We start from the raw sequence: 26,414 nt of genomic DNA, 5'->3' as shown, positions 1-26,414 counted from the left end.
TAAAACATTATCAGACACCTCATGGATCACTCCAAAGAGAAACCATTCTCCTCTTTTTTACAATGCAGCAAAATACAGGCTTCAAGCAGTTCAACAGTTACACAGAGTAAAGCATTCACCCATGGAATTCAGAGGCAAAACTTCTTGTTCAAAGCACAGCTTCTCCTCAGAAACATCTAAAAACGCCTGAGAAGTAAAAGCTGACAGAACACTTAGCCTTGGTATCACTCCAGATTCTCTTTTTTTTACGTTATTACGTGGTTACGGGGGTTAATTTTAAGCGAATCAATTACCATTTTTTCTTCTCAGCTCTCAAGGACAGGCATGCTTTTTGCTACTTCCTTTTCCCTTCTGCTGCATCTTTTTAGAGGTACTGCCTCCCTTGCCAGTAAGCCCCGTTCTCTTCTCTGCTACTTCAGTGCTATCAATGATTTCTTGATGGCTTTGCTGTGCTCAAAGCAGTTCTGAATAGAAAGAGCTCCAGCTAACATGTTTCTCACTCTGCACTTCTTGTGCAGCTCTAAAAGAACCTGCAAATCCCAGCCACGACTCTGCAACATTTTTACATTCAGTTCCCAGTGATTCTGTTTTTAGCTTTTACAGGGGTAAACAATTATTTTAATTAATGTTGAATCATAGAACTACTTCTCCCTACACTTGCCATGAAAAACATTCTAGTCATCGCTGGTCAACAGTTAGCTATTTGTTTAGGTTTTTTTCCCAGGCTAAACCGGGCAGAAATTACAAAATAAAATCTTGCACAAAAACTAAACCAAGATCTGTTCTGTTCTAACACTCTCAACTTGAAAGCTGCAAAACAATCTTGACTATCTTGGTTTAGATCCCTCTTGTAAACGGATTTGGTTTTTTAATGGTGAAGAATAAAGCAAAAATAATTACATAGAAAAGAGCACTCAAACTCACTATATATAGAAAAAAATCACTGAGTGAATAAGGAAGCTTCTGTTTTAAAAGAAACAGATGAAAGAAATTTACAAGAAACCTGTTAGACCATCTAAGCATTCTTCCTGCTGAATTAGACCCATGACAGAATACTCACTGGTATTCATAAAACTTAAATCATCTTGGTTGCTGCCCCTTAAACTTTTCTCCATGAAGCTGGCATCCTTCTCTCCTTAATGATACCAAGAGCAAGCTTCTCTCATTGTCAAAATGCAAACACTCTGCTCACATCTTCCTAGACTGCATTTTAACTCTTCCAGCAAACTTCAAAATGGTCTTTCACCAAGGCTGCATTCAGGTGCCATGCTATTCCTTTGCAAAGAGGCCAGTTCACCTCATGGCAAGCCTTTAACTTCCTAAGCAGCTCAGCCAGAGCAATTATCTTCTAAAGCAGGGCTTACAATTCGAAACACATACATATATACGGATCCCCATTCTCTCTATTTTTTATGGTTTTTTATTGCAAAATATTATGCTCTCATTGTAGATTTGCAAAACACAATACTCCTTACTGGACTCCTTAGTCTTAGTTGAAAAATTTACCTTTCTGCACTATTCTTTCCTTTTTTCCAAGAACTAAAACAGTAATTGCTAAACCAAACATTTCATAAGCAGTTTTCAAATTTAAAAACAAAAAAGAAAAAAACAAAAAACCCCACCAAAAACCGACCTATAATACTGCTCAAAAAAAAAGCTAAATTTTTATGTCTTTTGTGAGTTAAATCTTGCACACGTTACACATCAGAGCTCAACCCTAAACAAAATGTTAACACTTTGGTGGAAGCGCAGCTCTTGTTCTGCACATCAACTCCACAAAAAGTATTAATGGTTTTGGATGGCGGGTTCAAGCCCCATCTTCCACTCTTTGTAATTCTTACTGTTTGTTTTAACTCCAGTATTCTCACCTCTCCTCTGCCCAGAGATTCACTTTCTGCTGTGCAGCCTGAGCAGTGTAGGAGAGCCTGTCACTGCCGTGCTGGTGCTGCCTTTCTGGGGAGAGCTGCTGCCGCAGCAGCTCCAGCTCGCGTTCGTACATCACCCGCTGCTCCTCCAGAGCGCTCCGCTTCTCCTCCAAGTACTGCTTCTCCAAGATCTGGACCACATTTTGTACTGGGTCTAAAAAGAAGGGAAGGGGGAAAAAAAAAAAAAAATCCAGGAAATGTGAGAAAACACCATTTCAGCATTACAGAACACCCATTACTTAGTTGTTAACAGCAATCAACATACCCCAGAGTCATTGCAAACACAAATTGCACCCCACAACAAAAGCCAAATTATTAAATATTGCATTAAATAGGTAAATCAAAAAAAACCAAACCAAAACCCAAATGGCATGCAAAAGGCTAGAACAATGGTTAAGACCCTTGTCCATTGTGTATTTAAGTGCTGTATAGTTATAATATATTCCAGAATCCCAGTAGGAAAAAAAGAATAGATGGAAAAGGAAACTAATTAATAAGAAAACAAAGCAAAACACAAGGGAAGATGATGTTAAGCAGAGGAGGAAACGACTTAAGGAAGTAAAAAGCAATTTACTTTCTCTGCTTTGGCAGAGAATGAAACATGTTGGAGAGCTGCAGATGAAAACCGAGACAAACAAATGGCCTGACTGGTCACACATCACACTGCACTAATATATTGCACACCACTGAGGCAGACAAAATATGTCCTGGGGGGGTACTTCTGCATTTAGCTTTACAAACCACTTTTCATCTCAGTATCAACGCAGAACAAATATCCGCTTGGATATTCTATCCTGACAAAACTGCTTGTGTCAATCAGCTAGGGATAAATCTGAAGTGCATTCAAATTAATGAAACATTACTCTGTCTGTTGCTGGGCTTAGGTCCAATGCCAGCCTGTGCCTCTGAAAGAGCCATTTAATACAGTAAGCTCTATGTACTACCACTATATATACCTGCTTCATGATCACACCTCTAAAAGCTCAAATAGAGCAAAAAAAGTGGTTTGCAAGAAGACCAATCCAGATGACTGACAGCACACCACAGCACCAAGTGATGATTCTGTACACCACAAGAGGAAGGGAGAGGAGTTCCAAAGTTGGAGTGGTGGACTGTTAGGGGAAGCAGTACTGCAGCTCTAGGACATGCCAGGATTTTCAAATGCAAAATATGTCAGCTCTAAAATAACTGTGATATCTCATCCATTTCATTAATATACTAAAAAAAAAAAAAAAATAAAGTAAAAAGTGCTTCTACAACTTTTAAGGATGCCAGTCTGTCACAAAGGAGGGAGAAAAATAAACCTAGATTTAATTACACTGTCCCACGTTGGAACTAGAGGTGTGCCACTCAAAAAAACTCACAAAACCAAAATACCAAATCTGTGTGATTTAGTTATAAACCATCTTCCCTTGCTTTTTGCAAACACTTCAGCAAGTTGCTTCTGTGGCCCTGGCCTTATTCATGGAAGAAATCACTGGCTTCACACAAAGGCATCATAAATACCATGACAATGGTAATTATAAAGCAGAAAGTTAAAAACCAGTCAGTATAAATAGCAATCAAATAGCAAACTAGTGATGCATAAGAGAGTCTTAAAATAACCAGAAATATTACTTTTTAGTACATTACATTCTCAGAAAGAAGTTAGCTATTATTAGCTTTTAAACAGACAGTGCAACAAAAACCCCTGACTGAACCAAATTCTAAAATTCTGGACTGCAAACCAAGTTATTCATCTTCATCTCCACCATCACTATCCTCCTAACTCTTCCAGATAATACCAGAACTACCTTAAAATACATAGGCTTTGCTGCATAATCCCCAAACCAATTTTAGTTATAGATAAGAATGTTTGAGAAAATCAAGTATTACGCAGATGATAGAGAAGAGACATGGAAGAAATTAAAATCCCTCCATTGTGTCTGCAAACACAGGAAATGAATCTAAGGCTGACTCATTAAGATGAGGCTTTCCTAAACTGCTCAAAGAACAGCTATGAGTTCAAGGAGCAGATTTCTTTTAACAAAAGTGATCTTCTCAGCCACCTAGATTTACAGGATCACAACCATCACAGGATCAAATTACACCACGATAAATATTTGGAACAAGATGCAAGAACCTAGTATAAAACTTTCCAATTGCAACATAATCCTGTACTGCTTGGGAAAAAAAAAGGAAAAAAGGTGGGTTATGCTTGTATTGTAATGCAAAACGCAAATTCACAGTTTTAGAAAACTTTTTAATTCAGCTTTTGAAAGAGTTTACAAAGAAAACCCTAAACCTGTCACAGGAAAAAAGTAAAATATGGTGTGAGTTATAAACTATCTAGGTAGAATTTGAAGAAATAAACAGTCAAGATTTTTTACAATTCAAAAGAACTACAATAGTGTTTAAATTAAAGCACCGTGTTCTAAAATTTTAGCTTCCTCATGCAAAGTCAAATAAATTAAGAAAGATTCTACCCAGTGCCTGCCAAATACACAGCAAATTCCATACAGGGTTAAAAGTTGCAAGTCCCAGTCCTTTACATATTTATGTGACAAGAGTTCAATGACCCTGAAAAAAATATTCATATGCAGTTAATCCCCTGCAAAATCATAGACTATTAACACTGAGCAAAAAGATGTATTTTCTTCATAGGATGAACAGCATTTATTACCTTGCTACAATGTCACTTAATTCACATCTGGAATCTGTTAATCCAGTCACATTGATGCTGAATAAATTCCCTAATATTTCTTGCGGGTATATTTTTCTAAGCAAGCTGGAAGAGGGTTATGACAGAGGCTGCTTTTGCTAAGTTTTATGAAAATCCTCTCTCTGAGCTGTAACAGTTTTGTTTGCTAAAATGAGGAGCTGCCTGACCTAATCACATTGTTTATTTAACCACTGCACAGTATACAGGAATAAAGTAAACTTCTTTGATGCATTCTGTGTTTGACCAGCATCACAAAAAAGCAGTACAAAGCTGATCTGACAGAATCCCACAAAGAAAGTTAACGCGCTGAAGGAAGGAAAGAATCTGGATGTTTTCTTTACAGCAGTTTTCAAAGTCACACATTTTCCTCAGAGCTTCTTTGGAGCCGGATGGAGTCTGTGACACTGTTGTACTGGTTACATGCCATAAAAACAAATGTGTTTGCACCAGAGGCCAGGCTATTTATTTAAAGAGGATTATAATTCTCAAACAAATCCAGGGGAGGGGGGAACCCAAAAGCCAAAACAAAGGAAAACCAAACCCTCTTGCTTTGGGCTGTATCTATGCAAGCTTATAAAACAATTATCTAATCAAATTTTTTAAATACCTGTTCATTCCCCCCTTAGGACTTCTCCAGAGAATATGTATAATAGAATTAACAGTCTTCAGTCTTTTAGTTATTTCTTCTTCCTTACTCATATTTATCTTTCATTTTAAGGATGAATAAATAAATGGTACTGTAACAAAGCTGCTTTACTTCTTACACAACAAACTGGAAGCCTGTCAGAAAAAAGGTACTTTAGCTATACCATTGAGAAAGTGCTGCTAGGTTCTGTTCATCTAACTTCAAATCAAAAGACCAGGCTATGATCCTCACAGTCACTTGTTTTGTCAGCATTTTATTATCACTTACTACTCCAATTTAGTTAAGCAACACCTATGTGGGAGTGAGCAGAAGCAGCAGAAATTGGGATATGACACTTCTGGAACTGTGTGATGTGTATGACTGCAAACGTTTGTTCTGCAGTAGGGAAGAAAGAGCTTTAAGGAACAGCAAGGTCTGAACTGCACTTCACCAAGACACAGAAAGCAACCAGCCAAAACAAAAACTGGCCTGGACCACAATCAGAAAGGCTTGCTGAACTAAAATGTAAAGACACTGGAATGTTGTGAAGAATTGTTTCAATCAGCTGGATAACAACACATGGAAAACCAAAAAATGTGACCCCCTGTTCAAAGAACACTGACTCATTGTAGACTGATACAGTTCTGTCAAATCTCCAGTTAGTAACAAGCAGATCAAGCATCAATTAATGCTTTCAGACTTTTCCAGCAGCCTCATGCACGAGCCAATTGAGTTCAAAACCTTTGTCCCAGTTTTGGCACAGATATCGGATGGTTTGAGGCCTTAAAATGGGCAACAGAATCTTCACAAGGGATGACAACACTGAAGACCACCAGGATGGCAGATTCATCTGAAATTCATCTCCTGGTATGAATGAGTGAACCATAATGAGAATATTTCTGTTATCAAACAGCAATGTCATACCAATTTAAGTGACCTGACCCTGTAACTCACACAAGCAATTTCATTAAAAATAAAATGGTAAAAAATCTGCAAAGCATTGCTGCATTGAACATATGAAACCATCATGCTGTACATTGCAGAATGGCAAAACAGACAAAGTAAAAGAATAAGAGGAGATGAAATAAAAAGTAAATGCTGTATTTCAACATGCAAACCATAGCAAACAATGGAAATACTATGAAGATATGAAGAAAGGAGAACAGAAAGCAATGAAACACAATCTACTGTGTCTTCGTGGCCAGGGACCAAACCCCAAGGTATTTGCCTCTCAGATTTTGTGTATTAAAACACCTGTACAAAGCATTCAGTAGTTTACCAAGTTTTTCAGCATTTCTCCACACGCTACTGTATCATATGAACTATGACCTGCCTTCTGGAAATCATGAAAAAGCCATATTGTTTTATATACAGCATACCATTATTTTATCTATATTATATCTTACTGTGTTGTTCCAAAAAAAGCATCACAATTTGTTTTAACAAAGATGAAATGAAATATTGAGAGTGATCAATTGTTGAAAAACAAGCTGGCATTTGCTTTTGGTTTGCTATCATTTCAATGTTTTTGTAATAAGGTTAAAATGGTGTCAGTAATATTTGATACAAAAAGAAGGATGAAGCTAACTGAGCCATACATGGTGCACCCTTTTTTTCTGCATTAACTTGCAAAACCAAGAACTTAGTAAATGATGATTTGACAGGCTTATGGTTACAATTCAGCTGCACTATAAAGGAGAGCAGACATACCAATAAAATTGTGTGTCAGGGCACAAACCAACTACTAATTTGTGTCTGTATTTATACTTAGGTGCACATATTTTTTTACATATATATATAGAGTTATATATGTTTCATATCTATATATGCACAACTTATCATTTTTTCTGTAAAATATCTTATCCTGAAAATCCTCCAAAGGCCCCTTGAACAAGTACTGCTTGTTTTACCCAGCCATTGAGTTCCAGGCTGAATTTGTTACACAATCCAAAGGAACATTTTTATCTGGTGGTTGCCTTACCATTACTATTCAGTGTCTTCATAATAACTTCCATTTGTGCAAACTCGTAGTTGTAGTCTGGTTCTGAAGAAGCTTCACTAGCTGCATCGAGATCATGCTCTCCTAAGGAAGTTTCTTTCTCAAGGTCTTTCAGCCAATCTCGACGTTTCCTCTTTGGTAAATTGATTCTGAGTAAAAATGGAAATTCAGTTTATACAAAAAGCTTATGTGGAACAATGAAAGGAAAAAAAATAGGCTGAATGTAAAGTGGGTGGAATATAAACATGAACTATTACCTAAAAAAGTGGTTGTTTCCCCATAATATTCTATCTCCATGCCATAACTGAGTCACAGAACATACCAGTGCACCATTTACACAGGATCTGAAAGAAGAAAATACAATTCCAGTGAAATCCTGAAAATAAAAGACTGAAGAGCTGCTATTTCTCCCATCTACTGGCAGTCATTTGTATCATATGGTAATGAACTTGCTAGGTTCTCATGAAAGGAACAATGGGAAAGTTACTGGTCTGATTTCTATTGTCAGAATTAGCACCTTTCCCCTCTGCTTCTGGCTGGTAAAACTCTTCAGTAAACATACAGACAAGGGTGATTTGGTTGCAAAGTTTTCTTCAAATGCCTGTTTCTCAAACTGGGTCACTGCTTGTTTCTTATAAACATTCTAAACTTGACTGTATGCAAATCCTACTGATAGAGCTCTCCAAGACACAACTCAGTCAACACAGTTGTAAAACACGCTGTTAACATATTCAGCATTCAAGTGTAAGAAAAGATTCTTAGATCCAAGTTTTATTTTTTCAACAAATGAAGTCTCTATTATTAACAAGGGTCTATTTTTGTGAACATCTGGTATACTGCTGTATTTCTTTGTAGGTTTCCTTGTATTTAAGTTTCAATCACAAAATGGGAAAAATTGAGCTGTTGAACTTCTGCATGTGTGAGTCACAAAGCAGACCATTTTATCTGAAAGGGGAAAAAACTTCAGTAAAATGAAAAAGGCCTTTTTAGATGCAGTGTTCTCATTTCAGTTGTCTCTCTCACATAAGTCAATACAAACATGTAAGCATTTCATTTTAAATCAGATCTTTACTTAACTTTTTTCAATTAAATTCTGGTAGTTAAATTTCTGTTGATACTATTATCTCAAAAACAGTTACTTAAGCATTGCAGATCAGGCATGAGTAAAACAAAATATGTTTTTTCCACTGACATGTGCCCTTGTTCCTGGCAGTCAAAATGACTGATTTCCAGTACAGTAACACTATCTCCAAAAGCCTGAATCCCATCTGTTTGAAATTTTGTACTGTAGGCTGCAGAAGAAAAATACAAATGCATTTTACTAAAGGAAGAATGAAAGAAATTGGATTTTTTAAGTGTCTCTCAAACTTTAGTTTCTCATTCTGATACTAATCTGTACATTATTTAGATATTCAAATTTCAGACAAGCAGCATGACTATTAACAAGGACAAAGGTACTGCTTATCATGTGCCACTGGAGATCAAGTGACAAAGACATTTACAATTCCACCCAAGGAGCCACAGTGTCCCTGGAATGAAAAATAATTAAAATACGGAAGTAGAAACAAAAGGTGAAGCGTGACTTTACACTGCATATTAACTAGACACAACAGTAATCAAGGATTTAGAAAATAATTCAGATCTTTAAAGCACCTCTTCCTCACAAATTACTGAACTTTACAACAGGAACTACTCACGAGGCACCATTTATTCTCTGCCATCAAGACTCAGGCTACTATCCCATCACACAGGCCAGGACAGCCAGCAGCACCTCAGGGATGTTGTTACTACCCAAGATCCAGACAGGCAATGGCCCCTCACTCCTACCAAACACCTTCTTTAGATGGTTTATTCCAAGCCAAACCACTGATAGCCTGTTGCCCTGCAGAGCGAGTGGGTGGGTGTTCACATGCGCAGGGAAATCTTAGTTTTAAACACTGAATTTCCCTCCAAGTATCTGTTTAAGTCAACTGTATTGAAAATACTCATTGATGAGAACATAAGAGACTTCTGTCTGTGTAAAATAAAAATGCATGAAAGTCATCTTCTGTCAAAGAAAAGCAAATTTTCATTTCAATGGAAAGTGCTGCTGATCTTCCTTACCTGGCATTTTCTTTTGGTGTGAGTGTAACTTCTCCATCTAAAGCAATATCAATTTCACAGTGTTCTGGTTGGATTCCTATACCAAAGAGCTGTATATCCTGAGAGGTATCTGCACCAACTCTTGTGTGATCCTAGAAAAGAAGCTGTTACTAAGAGACAAGCAAACTACCACTGTTGATATAACTAAGAAAATATTAGCTGAAGTGCTGAGACTGCACAGTTTGTGTGTCTGTCGAGCAGAAATGGTGCCACAGCAGATCTGAAGACTGCAACAGTCACACACAAACTGTTGTTCTGCCCTGAACTTCATCTCCATAGTTTTAGCTAAAGCAAAATTAAGCAGTTGACACACAAATTCTGATTTAAAAGTATTTATGCCTGCATACATACATTAAACACAAAAACCAGAAGAAAACCAGCCATGTCATATAGGCATAATTAAGAGAACAGCATGAATAGTAAAACAAGGTGCAGAGTTCTCTGCTTTTCAGAAAACAGCTATACAGCAGCTCAACTAAAAGTACTATTCTCTACATAATTCCAAGTCATATTTTAAGTTCGGCTGAAATAGTTTATTTTGTTAGTGTTTGAGAGGCTGTGTTTTATTTGCTACTGTTAAAATGCAGAAGCCCTCCTTCAGCTACCAAAGCAGAAGAGTAGCTATAAAAATAGACAGAATTGTCTTTCATATATTATCAACAAGCAGTTCACATTTTCCCACAAACTTATGAGGTTTGTATTTGACACTACTTCACTCTGACATAGGAAATGCTAAACAGAATGGTACAAAAGCTAACGACACAGGGAAAATACATTTCTGTACATTTTTAACAGTGCTTCTCTTAACCTCCTCTCTCATAAGCTTCCTTGTCACTGAAGACTGTGTTACTCTTACTGATTACTACTAAATATCATCTCTTTATGATTAACTCTTTGCATCTTTAAAGCAATCCCCAGCTCCCTAATAAAAAGAAGCATCTAATATGAAGCTCTTGCTTGAAGTTCAGGTCAGAAGGCAACCCTATGGACATCCTGCCTGGAAAAGCTAGAGTTGATCTCAACACTGGCACACACTGAGCATTTCTCCCACTGTTGGCAATCACAAGATCAATTTGGAAAACAGTGAAGCTGAACTGCAAAGGGTGCAAAAGCCTAAACAGTAAGAGGAGGCCTATCCTATTTTGCTGCCGCAAAAAAAAATCTTCATCCCCTCTGAGTAACAAATTAGAGCCAGAAATTCAAACCAAGTGTCCTTCTGTTCTGTGTAAATATCCACTTCACAGCCTTACCTTTAAATAGTAAACCAAAAGCTCGTTGAGTGCAGGGTCAGCATTCAGGTTCACCAGGTAACACTTGTCATCCCCAACCTTGATACCTGACGACTCGAGGGAGATTCCCATGCTCTCCAGCTGTCTTTGCCTCTCCTGCAAGCACAAAAATAGGTTAATCCTGCCTGCTGCAATATGTAGGGACAAACACAGAGGAATTAAAGCTGAAGATGTACATGCTGAGTATGCATTCTGTGTATCACCACCAGACACTGGTCAGGTACCATAGGGTCAGTAGAATTTAATTTTACACACCAGCCATAAAAGTTAGTAATTCTCAAACACCTGCCTCCCCAAAGTGGAGCTTACTTACGCTGTCCTATTAAATTTATTAAACTTACCAACACAGCTCTGTTGAGTTTATTAAACCAACTTGTAAGTAATACAATGTGGCTTTGAGTCTTTATGTTAGCAAAAATTGAATGTCAGTTCCAATTACTTCAAAGATAATCATAGTCATAGTTGATTTAGAAAATAGCATGCCACAGTTTAGGCTTATTCTTTTGCAGTTTTGTTATTAATTCAGATAAAGCACTTACTTGATCCCGTGTGTCTTTTTTTTTTGCTACAGTTTGGGTGTTGGGGTTTTTTGTTTGGCTGGTTAGGTTTAGGTTTTCCCCTTGCCTTTTTTTTTTAATAATAATAATAATAGAACACTAGTGACTACATGTACACATTTTCCTTTTTTGGTTAGAAAACATTAAAAGCAAAATCAAAAAATACCACCCACAATTCTGATTCTTTTGTAGTTCTTCACTTTCTTAGTTACTTCAAAGGAAGCATGTTCAAGGTCCCATTGTGGTCTTATAAATAAATGAGCTGCCCAAACATATTTTGATGCTTTATTTTAAAATCAAATATTAGCTTTTATCAATGATATCATGACACAGCTAGACTTATGCTAATAAAATGTAGACTTTAAAAAAAACTCCAAGAAACAAACACACAAACCCACCCCAAAACCAGAAACAAGGGGAAAAGACAAAAATTCAGAGACATTTCAAACAGCTGGTGAGGAAAACAGCATAGTTCACTAAAGCTCATGAAGTTCAGCTGACTAGTACTATATGAGTATCTGGCCTTCCTCCTGAAAATTTCTGAAGTACCTGTGCAATTTCTTCTGTTTTCCTTAGCTTTTCTTCCCAGGTGACTGTTAGCTCTTTTATTAGTTTTTCAGATTCTTCCAATTTTTCCTTCAGTTCTGGTGCCTTCATGGCCTAAAAGGTAGAAATTAGCAAAAACCCTCAGCTATTCTTACCACTGCTTGCACAAGGAAATTGAACACATAAACATAATATCAAATGCAACAAGTATAGATTTCTACTTTATCTCCAGGTTTTTTATGGTAGAAGTTGAAGAAATAGGTTGCTTGCAAAGGAAGAGGAAGAACAACATATAAATGGTCCAGATCTGAAATAGCTGAAGACTGACATAGCTCCAGAGCTAATGGAAAGAAAAAAAAAATCTCTGGGCCTGGCCACTCAAACTTCACTGTCTGTATAAAAATATGTGAGTTTTAAAACTTTTAATTCCTATCTGTCTGAAGTTCAAGTGCGCATTCTTTTTTCCGACAGTAGTTTCAAACACAGATTCCTCTAGACATTTAAGCTTCCATTCTATCTTGTTCTTGTTCTTCTATTCTATTTTGTAAGTGTTCCTAGAGTTGCATTAAAGCTTTCAGATGGACCCTGTTGATTACCTTCAAAGGAAGGCATGTTCTGGAGCTAACACAGGCTTCTCATTTCACAACAGGAAACAAAAGCAAAGGGCTTGAATATGTCCAGTGCCAAGTAACAATTTAATAGGCTGGCCTATAACTCTATATAACTGTTTTTAACAGAAGGTAGAAGAAAAAACACTTAACAAAATAATTAGTAAGACTTTGGACACCTTCCTACTGATTGTGTTCAGCCACAGCCTGCCAACATAATTAACAACATGCTATAATAATATTTTCCAAATTAAAATAAGGGCTTAGAACAGGTTTTTATTTATGAAAAAAGTCAGTGGCTTCTTTTCCTTAAAGAAGATTTTCCCACTTCAGTCTATAAGGAAGTGTTCATATGAGTAACACTGTACCTTAAATGAAGATGAAATTTAAACACCCCACAAATTTACCCTCAAACACAGTTCTGTTCCTTTTCTACCAGTATTTTGCATCTTGCCTGAAAAGATCAAAAATATTTTCCTATTTGTTAAGTGCCTAGTTTGTCCAGATATCCTGGATACCAAAGAAACTATCCTACCTGAATACGTTATTCTTCAATTAGAAGTATAAATCTTATACAAGCATCAATCACACAGTGACATCTAGTAAGGCAGTGAAACAAATTGTTGATGGTTTTCAGTGTTGCATTTTTGACAATTTTTAATAGATTTTCTCAAAAGTCAGAGAGAAATGTCACCTAAATTTTGTTGTCCAATAACAACACACTTTTCCTTCTCACACTTTTCCATTTGACATTAATATAGTCCATCAATGCAAAAAAAAATTCTGCTAATATTCTAAATAATTCTAACTAATCAGTTATTCTAACTAATAAGTGGGTCTACACAATGAAGATGTAATCTAGCCCTTATCTGTGCTGCATCAATTATTGCTTGGCCTGAAGTTCCTCAAGAACTGACAAGGGTCACCATCAGTACTATGTTGTCCTCATTTAAAAATTGTTAAAGATAAGCATACATTATGTTGGATTCAGGAAAAAATGGTAATTATTTTTTTTTAAAAAAGGAAAGAGGGAAGGGAAGGGAAGGGAAGGGAAGGGAAGGGAAGGGAAGGGAAGGGAAGGGAAGGGAAGGGAAGGGAAGGGAAGGGAAGGGAAGGGAAGGGAAGGGAAGGGAAGGGAAGGGAAGGGAAGGGAAGGGAAGGGAAGGGAAGGGAAGGGAAGGGAAGGGAAGGGAAGGGAAGGGAAGGGAAGGGAAGGGAAGGGAAGGGAAGGGAAGGGAAGGGAAGGGAAGGGAAGGGAAGGGAAGGGAAGGGAAGGGAAGGGAAGGGAAGGGAAGGGAAGGGAAGGGAAGGGAAGGGAAGGGAAGGGAAGGGAAGGGAAGGGAAGGGAAGGGAGAAAAAAGAAAAAAGAAAAAAGAAAAAAGAAAAAAGAAAAAAGAAAAAAGAAAAAAGAAAAAAGAAAAAAGAAAAAAGAAAAAAGAAAAAAGAAAAAAGAAAAAAGAAAAAAAAAAGAGGAAAAGGAAAAGGGAAAGGGAAAGGGAAAAGAAAGAAAGCAAAGAAAGCAAAGAAAGCAAAGAAAGCAAAGAAAGCAAAGAAAGGTGCAAGACTCTTCCTTTCCACATTTTGTAAAAAAGCTAGTCTTCCACACAGAACATGGTATTTCCTTGGGAAACTCATTTTACATTGTACTGTGAATAAGGTTACCTCAGCTTGTGAGAGCTGTTCTTTCAGTTTTTCAACTTCTTCACGTAATTCTCTGATGACCCTAGCATTTGGATCTTCATTCACCACAGCATGATTAACTATCCTTTTGGCTCTGTCTGCATATCTCAGAGTTGAGAGTGTTTCTTCGTAGTTGTCTGCTGCTGGGCTAATTGTGGCTATCATGGCGGTTTGGCTGTTTCCTCCCAAGTTGTCCTGTAGTGCAGCCACAGAAAGTTCGAGGGTTAAAAATTGTTCTGAGACTATACAGTGTCTTCACAAAGAGACTTAAAATACTTACTAAAGGCACTGAAAGTACTATTTAGGCACTGAAATGTACTCTGGATATAAACTAATCTGTGTATTTCATAAACATTTCTAGCTACCTCTACCACATTTGATTCCATTACAACTGAAAATAGTCAAGCAGGATTTTACAAAGAATTGACACAAGAAACACTTAGCTGCCCATGGAATACCATAGCTACGAGAGTTCCTTCACTCATCTCTTCAAAAAAAATGAGACGTCCACGTACACAGAAGCATACTACAGTGATGCTACAAATGACAAAAAAGCTGACATCTTGTGAACATAGTGAATAGAAAATATAAATTACCTTGAGAAGCCAAGTGAGTACAGAGTCTCTGTAAGGCACAAACTTGTTTTTCCCCTTCCCTGCTGCTTGGTCAGCAAGTGATGATATAACCAAGCCCAATGTTGACAGTGATCTATAAATGCAAAACAGCCGAACAGCTTAAACACATATTCCAAACGCAGATTTAGTAAAACATAGAAAAAGAGATTGCTCTGCAGAGCTTCACATCCAATTTTGAAAGTATCATAGAATAATTTAAGCTGGAAATGACTGCCAGAGATCAGCTAGCCCATTGCCCTGGTCCAAACAAGGCAGTGTGTTTCTTTAAAGTTATACATTTGGAGGAAAAAAATTGGTATCAACAGTGTTTCATCTCAGTTGGTACTAAGACTATACTTCAGAAAGACTATATTGAAATACTTAGAATAGTTTGAAAAATGTAAAATAGACTGCTTCAGTATATGAAAAATCACTGTCCTTGATTAGACATCTACCTTTTCTCAGAGGATAAAAATCTTCCTGATTTGGACATGTCCCATGACAGTGTTGCAAGTCAGTGTTGGCAGCATGGCAAGAACCCCTGTCCCTGGGAACAATGTTTTAAGAATGCTGACTCAAACGCCAGCTAAAACAGAACAGTTCTCCAGCCATAAGGAGGCATCCTCAGAACAAATCCAGCTATGGCCCAGGAGAACTCATCTGCCTGGTGAACCAGTGACCAGCCAGCCATCACAAAGCCATAGAAGGCTGCTGATCAGAAGAGGCAGATTAGGAGGTCCCTTGACAAATGGGCTGAGTTATAATTGAGGTAGAGCCTCAGCAGCTTCTTCTGGGGGCATAGACCAAACAATCTCCCAGTTACAAAAGTGCTGCACAAGTATGAAAGAGAAAAGCCCCCAAAGTGCTTAGCAGACACCTGCATCCCAAACAACGCTCAAAAACTGTGAAGAAAATAGCCAACTTGTTCATTTTGGTACATGTACAACTTCTACCAACAGGGGTAACTGTGTCAGCAATCCATGCAAAGTATATATGCACTATATTATGCAATTCTTATACAACACTGTGCAAATTTTAAGTGACATCAGGGCTCTTGGGGTGAGTATATTTAAGATAACAAGCTTGTTGAGGAGCCTGAGAACATTAAACAGATGCCTAAAGGGTTTTAAAACAGACATCGCTGAAGCCCAAGAGAATTCTGGGTCTGTCACACTCATGCTCAAATATCCATCTACTCTCTATAAGTACCAAGGAAAAAGCTTCAGCAGCATTGCAATTAGATAGTCAAATAAATCTTTAATTGTACTGTTCCACTCCACCCTCTTGTGTTTTCTTTTCAAAGAAGTAATACTATTGTGGTTTATAGGCAGCATTTGCACAGTATTTATAACAGAGCCTCAGTGCTGCTTGAAACCACCACAGGTTCAGAAATAACACTTAGAAAATGACAAAATGTTGCAGAAGAGTATTTCAAGGAAGACATCCTAGGATAAATTAACAAGAACCATTATGTGTGCTGCAAAAGGTGTCCCATATTGCATATAAAAATAGCACAGACCTCAGAGCAAAATTAAAAGAAATTTAAGGAGAGGATAGGTAACCTAAACTCCCAAGAGAGCACTCTATTTTGTAAATTTGCCTGTAGGATACCTTTCTAATTCACCTCCGAAAAATTCAGAGCAAAAAGTAGAAAGTTAAGTTTAGTTTTGTGGCCTAAAGAAAAGCCTAATAACCTCTGAATGTTTGTGAGGGGAGGATAGAAAAAAGAGAACTAGTTCTTGCTTCCAGTCTCTGACCTCCACAGAGAGACGACAGCATGCTAAACATGCAAGAGCAAACAGCAGGATGCTCCATGCTGCTCTATAGCAACCTCCTCCAGCACAACTGAAAAGCACCACCAGCATACTACCAATGGAGTCCAAGGAGTATAAAGCTAAAAAACTACCCTGGACTACTTTCCTCTGATTCCTCTTTCCCTCTTTAAATGAGGGGAAGTTTAAAAACCAAAGCCAAACCCTGAGGGAGAGGGAAGAAATGGACAGTCAGAAGGAAAGTAGGAAGAACAGGGATTCAAAAAGACCTGTGATTGGAAACTATTTCCCAACTGGGGAATAACCAATTTCAGTTATGGGTACTGCATTTTAATGAAAAGGAAATGATACGGTACAGTTTATTAACATGGGATTAAAAATGTGATAATATTACTGCTCCTTATAAATACTGATCGTATTTTAAGAGTAACTGTTAACATCGGCAATAAAAGCCAACTGGAATCATGTATGTAGTTTGCTTGAGATTTCATAATACAAAGCTGTTTAAAGACTTTAAGGGAAGCAGCAAAAGAAATGGCTGCCCAACAAAATTACAGGACTCATCGGCTTCTTTGCCTCATGCTGAATGACGCATCAGAGATCTGTCATTACTCTGATCCTATCTCACGGTACTTATATAATGAATCAACCAGAAGGCCTAAGCCTGCAGCACACAGCAGACTGAGTCAGTCCAGAAGCAGCAGAGTGGACTTGCTGCAAGATTACAGGAAAATGCCATTTCTGCATGCTGTCTGTTCTCCTTGTCCCTGTTCCTCAGGCACGACCAGGTTGACCTTGCTCGTGGGCAGTGGGAAGCTTGCACACTCCCACCACGGGCCTGAGTCAACAGCATTTGAAAGGGAATGGCGCTTCCCCATCCCACGGAAACAACTCTGTCCCTAAGTGACACTCATGCAAGCTACTTCTGTACAATTTAGAACCAAATTCCTCAATGAGCAAAACTCACTTTTCTATTAGTTAACTCTGAATTCTAAAACCCTCCCTCAAATCAGCTTGGAGCCAGACCTGTCCCAACCCACTCCTTGCCCCCGCCTACATCTTCTTTTTGCATTCTAAAGTTAAAATGACAACAGCTATGATTTTACTAATCAGGGATAAAACTGCAGACTGCTCATAGAAAGTATTTTTTTTGTACCCACTAATTGACAGATTGTTTATTCTGCTTCCTCCTACTACTGTGTTCTAGAAGTTCTTTGACTACACCACAAAGAGTTGTTAAGCACCTCCTTTTCTACACTAGGTATGGGAACTAGCCCATTCTGGGAAGGAACAAGCACATCCAGTTTTCCTATGAGGTATGGCAAGTCTCCCAAAAACTTCCTTTATCACGGCAAATCTACATCAGCTCTGAGAAAAAAACCAGAAGCCATCTCCATTACAACGTGAGGAAGATGTTGACACAAAATGACACAACTCTCATTTGCTTCAGTAAGTGGGAGAGCAGCCCCCCACTGCAACATGCTGTCCCCAAGACAATAAAGAATATTTTCAACAGGAAAAGTTGTGGGACCAAGGTGGCATCTACCACAGCTCTAGCCAGTTTTCATCAGAAATAAATGGTACAGACACAAAACAGGCACATTATTTCCACATTCTTCTTCAAGCAATAAAACATAAAACAAGCAGCAAGTTTACTTGCCAGCAGCTCAATTTTTTATCTCATTAAATGTAACACATTCTACCAATACATGTTACTGGGTTTTTTTATAAAAGAAATATAATAAGAAAAAGAGAGGACATAGTAAGGTATATGGTTTAAATATACTGTATCACTCCAGAAAAAATTATTACCTTTCCCTAAGGAGTCAGTTGCATTGCACCCTAAAGAAGATTGCACACAGTATTCTCTGAAGAACTAGTCTGATTAAACATGTACCTTCAATTTTGAGGCTTAAAAAAGTCAGACTTCATTAAAGCTCCACCAGCAAAACTCTAAGAGAAGACACCAAGCACAGCACTAAGAATTCTCTTTTGCCTATCAGTTTCAAAAGAGATTCCAAATAGAGAATGTTAAATAAAGGGACTAAGTAATACAGATTTATATCATATAAGAATTTAATTGAATGGAAAATGTAGAGCTGTCCGGTTTTCTTTTTAAAATACCTTTTACAGAAATGTTTGGTGTTTTAATTTGAAGTTCTGTATTGTCAAAGAGGTTCAGCATGGACAAAACAACCCTCTCCTACTGCACTGATACCATACCAGTTTAACACTGAACAAATACCCTAAAAGAAAAAAAATTGAAGTCTTTCCGTATCTATAGTTACGTTTGCAATTTGCTAATAGCTGTTGGGAGAGTTGGAATTTGAATTCTTTCCCAAAAAATAGAAAGAAACATTTAATTTCACCTTCGTTTATGCAAAACACAAATACAGTTTCTAGTAAAACCAATCTGAATTTAACTAGGAACCTGTGGGGTAAGGTTACAGTATCTGACATTAGGCAAAGAGAGCCACATCATTTTGTTTCATAAGAACTATGTCAATGTGGCTACCAATGTGATGCATTAAACACAAAGTAGATTAGAAACTAAGCTAGAAAGAGCAAACGTTCAAATCACTAAGAGGTAAATTTAAATCACTGTAAGTATTTATGCTGTTCATACACATATTGTGCTGTCATTGTTAACATACCAAAACATTTTGTAACACTTTAAAATAAATGAGAAAAGCAGTCGCTTTTAATGTAACAGTTAGACTCTTTCTTTCCCAAAAAATTAGTATATTTAAGACAGTAATAGTGCGCTAAATTCTTGCTTTTGGACAACCAACACAGTAATTATGGCTAAAAACGTGCTTTGAAACTTGTCACTGCTTGAGCACAAATGCCCAAGGCAATGCTAAACCAACACAGCCTCATTCTGAACCGATTTTCTTAAACTGTGCATTATACCCTTACATATTTTAATTCATGTTGGAACAAAGCCATTCAACTCTGCAACTTTGCATTCTTCCTTGAGCAGATGATGAGACAAACACATGAGCCTGGGGACAGGGTGTATACATGAATCACAAAAGGTATATGCTTAATTAAAGAGCAGTGCTGTCACTTTTTCCAGATAAAATTCATACAGCCCTCATCTGAGTCAAGTATGAATCAGGATCCCTATCCCAATGTCAGGAAACACATGCTGCTCAGCACAGAGCAGCTGAAAGAGCCGTATTGAACTGCTTCTGATGAAGCTCATTTGAGCTGACTTGTGGCAAGCACACCAAGAGGAGGCCAGGGAACCAACAGTGATTACTTCAAGATTAGGCTTTGCAGCCTGCGTACGCCAATGTCTTACTTGTTTATGTTGCTGCCTTCCTTCAGGCGCTCTCCTGCAGCTCCCGTTTTGGACACTCTCTCGCTCCCAGCCAAATCCACCAGGCTGACCTTGCTGACCTTCTCTCCAGAATTCTGCACAGATGGGACATGGGAGAACAATAGCTAAGGAACACTGGCATGAAGCACCAACATGCCTGACACTGTTCTTCATAATAATGTGGGTTAAAGTATCACATTCAAGACATGAGAAAAGAAGGAATTGTCAGAGGTCTTATAGCTCTTTAAAAATCACCCATCTATTTTCTGGTAAAGGCCTGAAGCATTAAGGAACTAGAATCAGCCACATGGTAACATCAATCACCTTATGGCAGAGTAGGCCATTAAAACACATTAACTCCAGCAACTGTTAAGACCTAAGAAGGTTTCATGGTGCCAATATAATCTTAAAAAGTGATCCAACTGTTTATCTGGTGTGCTTCCTCACTCTTCCAGGGTTCTCTTAATCTTGATTACTGGACCCCATGGCATCAAAAGTCAAAGCATAGCTAAACAAAGCACGTATGTGGAAGAGGAAGGAAGAAGAATCCACCACAATTTCATAAATTAATCAACAGAAACACGTACACCAGAATGCAGGTCATAGAGTGTCTGAGTCACTATAATGTTGAACACAGCATGAGAGCGGCTGCTTTCTTCATTCATGTTGGTTGCAGCAACTGTTCGTGATTTGTTTCCCTCTGACATCAGTGACTCAATATCCTAGAGCAAAAAGAGTAAAAAGTAATGCTAGGATAAAAGTAAAGTATTGTGCTTGCTGAACAAAATCCCTGTCTAGGTGGAAGGGTGTGTACATGTGGGAGAGAGGAACAAGGGAAGGTAGAAGTAATGAGAAAATCCTTTGCACATTTTGAGATGTATTGGTACAGAGGGCGTGTGAGTCCACAGGACAATGTTAAATCAAATTAAGCTGCACTTAAAAGCCCAGCAACGACAGTCAATGCACCTTCTCCTTATCTCCTGCTGAAATATGCTGGTGACATCCACATTACAAATCATTTTGTTTAATGCCAGGAATCCAGCCAGCAAAGATTCACTTACACAAGTGAACACAGGGCGTCTCTTTACCGAACTGCACTAATGCTATCTTCACTTAACTGGCTCAAAAAGTTACCTCACTTCAACCTCTACCTTCCCACACGTGTAGAACAAAGACGACTATGCAGAGCCTGATATATGTGCTTGCTGAGTCTTCCAAAACAATTTCAGAAGTCATCAGCCAAAGCTTAAGAATGAACAACACTTACTAGAATTTGCACAAAGGAGTTGTGCTCTCAAAGTAAGCAATTTACCATAAAGGCTGCAAAAGCAGTTTTTATAACTGTATAATATACACAGATGCTGCAGAAAAATAAAAAAAACCATAAAAAAGTGAAACATAACACTAAACAAAGAATTAATATTTTTTAAAAAAACACTTTCAAATCAATTTCCTCATAAAGAGAAGTCCTACACAATTCATAAAACTGCACTGCTTTAATTATTTCCATAGTGCCTGTAGTGGTTCATTGGCTTCCACAATACTAATTTAGTTGAATGTGTTTTGGTAAATCAAGTGGGCTTAGATGCTGTTGTGATTTAGGTTATGAATTACCTATATACACACCTATATAAAATAGAATGTAGTATTCAACAACAAAGTCAAATTCATGCTGGAAGACTAATATCCTTGTTTTAGAATCCTCCTATCTCCTGCGTTAAGCAAACATTGTGTTCATGGCATATAGTACATACAGTGAAAACTGCAAATTAATGAGATACCACTAGTATATTTGTAACTAACATAAAGGCAAAATTAGTGCTTCCACATGAAATAAATATTCCTGAAGAATTAGAGAGGATCCTTGCAAGTGCCAGAGACCATAATCACTCACGAGCCAAAATATCTGGATAGACATTAGTTTACCTCTTCTGAGATTCCTATTGCTCGTGTAAATAGGTTTTATTTATAAACTTGTCCCTGGTTTAGTTTTACCTCAAAGTTTGTAACAGCCAGCTGAGACAGGCCATCGACATATGGACCCAGCACCTTGTGCTCTCGAACCTTGAGGGACTGCCGACTCCTATGGAATAAAGTACACTGTATGCACAATCTACTAATTAGCATGGATATCCAAAAGTTACTGTAATATGAAATAAGTACCTTTTATATAGCAGAAGTCAATTTATGTATTTTTAAATATTAACAGGAAGAAGAAAGTATTCCAGAATTCGTAACTCAAACCATAAAGACTCAAACCAATTGAACCAGTTTTGATCTGTATACATGAATTATTTTTAATGCATCCTCCCACCCCTGTATTTGTGGCTGGAACAAAACCTGAAATGCCTTAATTGGCAGAAAGAATGCTCAGCAAAAATAGGAAACTAAAAATCCTCCCCCCCTGCAAATTGCTAAATCTTCAATTCTTCTCGCGTTACCCTTTATTGACACATACCCAGTCTCAAATCTACCTTTTTAACTAACTTGCCTACTTCTTCACCTTCTGCAGTTATGTTCAAGAATTGAAATATAAGCCACATTTATCAATGTCCAGCTGAAAAAGTCCTATCAAACTATTTCCTGTATACACATCCCCAAGCCAGAGCACCTAACCAGTATTTCTGTGTAGACAAAACAGGAGAAAGAATTCCTAAGTATATTCTAAGGTGTCATCCTTCCACATTCAAAAAGTTCAACATATAAACCATATGGACCAAGGTGTAAATAAGCTACAAATTTCTTCTAGCTGATGAAAATTTCTACACAAATACTGCCTGGATCACCTGGCTAAAACACCCCAGAATTTACTTGTATGTGGTCTTGCTTTCTGGTGGTAAAGTACTTCATACACTATTTGTTTGCATCAGTAGGATGGTATTCTAATGTTTAAATTGATCACACCAGTTACTATTTCATATACAAACTTCATATGAATATTCTCTTTTTTTCTGGTGTTTGATACCTAATTCTCTCTAAGGAAGTAATACAAACACACATTCCGAAAAAACCTTCTCAGGAACTTCCACATTTTTAGAGTTTCAGACAAAAATTCAGAAAGCTGTGAGGGAAAGTGAAGCTACTCACCCTTTTGGGTCAAGCAGATCTCTGACCTTCTCATTGTAGATTTCCATATAGGACACTTCAACTTTAAAAGTATGAGATTCATTTTCTTCTACAGAGATTCTCTGAAATAAAGCACAACAGAGCCGTGGGATCAGACCCAGTTGCTCTGCATTGCCCATCATGGAAAAGGATTTTCCTGAACCTAAAGGAAAAAAAGGAGAAGAAGATGCTTTAGAATATATTTTCTGAATTACTCATTTGTTTAAAAAGCACATTTTAATTCTCTTTTTATTGCTCCAGAAGCATGTATCAGAAAAACATGACATGCTATTCCAGACAGATAGCTTATTCTTTGGACACAGTAGAGGTAAACAAAAAGAGAAATTATCCAGGAGGTTTCTTTCAGCTGGGACATTACTTGGGACCCCTTGGAACACACTTAAACACTAGAAACTGAATGAGCCTTCTGTAGGAACTACCCCTTTCAGGCTTTGAAAGAGGCCCCAACAGGTAGCAACCACGATCATACTGACAGAGCTCCTTTTAAGAAATTCACTTGTCACTGGCTGTGCTAAATGTATAGGTAATATAATGATATTTCAAAATACAATTTTTAAGTGTTATCTACCTTAATATTTATGTTTTGTTGTTCTTACTTCCCATGTGCACAAAGTGTTCTTCCCCTTTAGGGCACTCACCTGTCTGTCCATAAGCAAAAATACAAGCATTATATCCCTGAAAGGCCTTTTCAAGAATTCCTTCGCCAAGGCACTTGAACACCACTTCTTGACCTAGAAAGTAATTAATTTTGTTTATTTTAAATTGTATAACATAATAAAACTGACTGAAAACAAGAATGAAAAAGGCTTGCACATTATTTTTTACTAATGAGAGCACTGATGAATGAGCACATTCATCATGTACAACAGTGTTAAGACTAAAACTATTGCCTGATCGTAGTGTAACAGCTGCCCGTGTTTAAATATATTGCTGACTATCTTGTGAAGGGAGCAGTTCTTCAGAAGTTGTCATATAAGTTGAATGCTTAGAAAATAACATGGATGTCTAATTTTTTATTATTTCAGTGTAGTTTCTGCAATTAATATGCATTATTTAATCACAACCTATACCCAAAAGAATTCTGTTACAAAATTTCAATTAAACCCATTGGTGACTGGGACATTAGGGGCACACAGGAATACAAGTAGCTGTTCTCTTGGGAACTGGCCTCAAGTTTCACCATTAGCTATTACAATTTACCCTGTGGCAAGGTGATGTTGGATCCAAGATAAAAGCATTCCAATGACATACAGGGAGAAAACGCATATTAGGAGGCTGTGAGACTTCAACAGAGCTGTTTGAGGACATATTCTGCCAAATCCATAAAATTTGATATGTCAGACACAGAATTTTGTAGTCTGAAAATTGTCTCCCTGAGCAGGCAGATTTTAGATGCACTTCAATCTTTCAGATGTAGCAGATGAAAATAGTCATAGTAGTTGATTTTGTTTGGGTTTTTTAATAGGAAAGTCCAGAATTTGTATAACACAAAGAGGGTCAATGTGTTGTATGCTTTGAGTTCTGATCAGACAATTACACCAGCTGTATGTACACCCAAAACAAAAAGAGCTAAGGACAGGATTTGTACACCTTGTGTATGGTTTAAAACTTACATTCTCTGCCTGGTGACTTTCTGAACAGCTGTGATCAGCTGCGTCTCTCATCTTGGTATGGGAGTTTCAGCAATTGTCAGTTAGGAGAAATTATTTCTTACACTGGATGCAGCAGTGACTTCTGTAGTCTCAAAATGGCATATACTGGCATCAAAAATATTCTAGCTACACAATTATTTATGAGAACATCTACATTCTGTAGCCCAGAAAATTCCTGCAGAACCACCTCTGGAATGACTGCAGAATGTTTTACAGGCATGTAAACAGGACAAAAAAGTACATTACTTTTATTTTCCTTTAATTAGAACCTAATTTCTTTTCTCCTGTAAGGAAAAAACAAGTGCAGTGATGCACTATCAAATGGTCTTTGTGTATCTTTCTAGCTGAATTTCTAAAATTCCAAAGTGTCACTGGACTTGGATTAACATAGCTCAGAAATGCTAAATATAGGAACTAAAACCAGAGGAAAATCTGCTGTATTCTGGAGTAACTTGATTTCCTTCACCATGCACATTCAGGCACTTCTCATTCAACAAGGGGTCATTTGGTCATTTTATAGTAGCTATGCTGAGAGAGCACTGTTCAACAAGCTGGAAATAGAGAATGTTCAACTACTGATGAATGAAATGTATCAGCAGAAGATTTTACCAAGAATCTAGAATAAACAAAAATTTGCTTTCTAACCAGCTCCTGAGGGAGCCACTTACTATCTTGCTTGCTGAGCATGAACATAAAAACAAGCAAAGACTGAAGATGAGTATAAATCTTATAATACATATACATTACAAAGTGATTTTGAGCATAGGATAAAACCATTTGTCAGAAGAGGAAAAAACTTCTATCACCCGCTTCTGACAAGCAATAAACCAGTAACCTCTTCCATGTTTCATAAGGAAAAAAAGCAAATACCAAAGTGTATTAGAACTGTGCATGGTAATAATGACCATAGGATGACCTACAGATTCTTCTACTGCTAAATATCGAGGAAGGAATCCACTTTAATCTCACCAGCAAAGTCGGTTTTATTTTTCAGGAAATACATAACTTTCAAACTGTCATCACAAACAGAAAATCAATCAGACACTCCTATGTAACTCTAAAATGATATTTTTATTACATCTTTAAGAGCTTCAGCAATACCAACATGGACAAATGGGTCATTAAAGAGTGCTGTTCACAGTAATCAGTTAAATGATCATGGGATAAAATAAGATTTGGTTTTAAGTGCACTCGCAGAAAAGAACACAAAATGTTGAACTTCAATTATGGATATTTTATTAATTTGCAAATGCAGGGCACTGAGGGTAGCAGTATATCATCCATGATATTTTTCTATTTTTCATTAAGAAACCTCACTGCTTCCCCCATGAATTTTATTAGTGGGTCTGCAAACTGATTACAAACTCTGTATTATACAGAATTATGTCCATATGCACTTACAGTCAAAAGAAATAATGCAGATCCAGTGCCTACACTGCTGCATTTCTGTTTTGCTAAATAAATCAGTACTGCCTGCAATTCATACTTTTTCTTTTCTTCCACAGATGTCTGGCATTTCAAGAGGTAAGCAGGGGTTTTTACTTATTACTTAATTTTCATCAAATGGGAGAAATTTAAAAAGAAATAAATTTGCTTAACAGGAGGATTTCCCCTTACAGTAACCCTTATTAAGATTGGAATTCCCAATCTTCCAGCTGGCTAAGACAACACAGCATCTTACAGAGGCAATTAAAGGCCAGAAACATCCATCCTCTCTCCCACCTTCTGCTCAGAACAGGGGCAGGTTGGAGACAGCATGCCCAAGGCTGCCAGGGTGCCACAGGTAAGTAAATGAGCTACCAGTTCTCACAGGCCAGGATCTCCTCCCTGCTCATCCTTTTGAGGAAAGGGAA

The 26,414-nt window shown here is 37.5% G+C and overlaps 1 protein-coding gene across 5 annotated transcripts in view; it reads right to left on the bottom strand.

Moving 5' to 3' along the window:
- The window catches only part of KIF13A (kinesin family member 13A), a 104,654-nt gene that overhangs the window by 27,379 nt on the left and 50,861 nt on the right, over positions 1-26,414 (bottom strand). For 3 of the 5 annotated variants that reach the window (XM_069008025.1, XM_069008023.1, XM_069008024.1), the window contains exons 5-17: positions 23,548-23,640; positions 22,871-23,051; positions 21,779-21,866; positions 20,371-20,505; positions 19,766-19,878; positions 14,669-14,780; positions 14,055-14,267; positions 11,788-11,898; positions 10,643-10,777; positions 9,354-9,484; positions 7,508-7,594; positions 7,233-7,399; positions 1,869-2,079 (exon numbers count right to left, since the gene is read on the bottom strand). In XM_069008025.1, coding sequence (XP_068864126.1) covers positions 1,869-2,079; positions 7,233-7,399; positions 7,508-7,594; positions 9,354-9,484; positions 10,643-10,777; positions 11,788-11,898; positions 14,055-14,267; positions 14,669-14,780; positions 19,766-19,878; positions 20,371-20,505; positions 21,779-21,866; positions 22,871-23,051; positions 23,548-23,640 — 1,777 coding nt within the window. Of the gene's footprint in view, positions 1-1,868; positions 2,080-5,992; positions 6,116-7,232; positions 7,400-7,507; positions 7,595-9,353; positions 9,485-10,642; positions 10,778-11,787; positions 11,899-14,054; positions 14,268-14,668; positions 14,781-19,765; positions 19,879-20,370; positions 20,506-21,778; positions 21,867-22,870; positions 23,052-23,547; positions 23,641-26,414 lie in introns of all 5 variants that reach the window. The other 2 variants (XM_069008020.1, XM_069008022.1) reach the window with 1 other exon arrangement.

Source organism: Aphelocoma coerulescens, chromosome 2 (genome assembly GCF_041296385.1).
Source record: "Aphelocoma coerulescens isolate FSJ_1873_10779 chromosome 2, UR_Acoe_1.0, whole genome shotgun sequence".
Classification (NCBI taxonomy): domain Eukaryota; kingdom Metazoa; phylum Chordata; class Aves; order Passeriformes; family Corvidae; genus Aphelocoma; species Aphelocoma coerulescens.
This window is presented reverse-complemented; position numbering and strand designations above follow the sequence as displayed.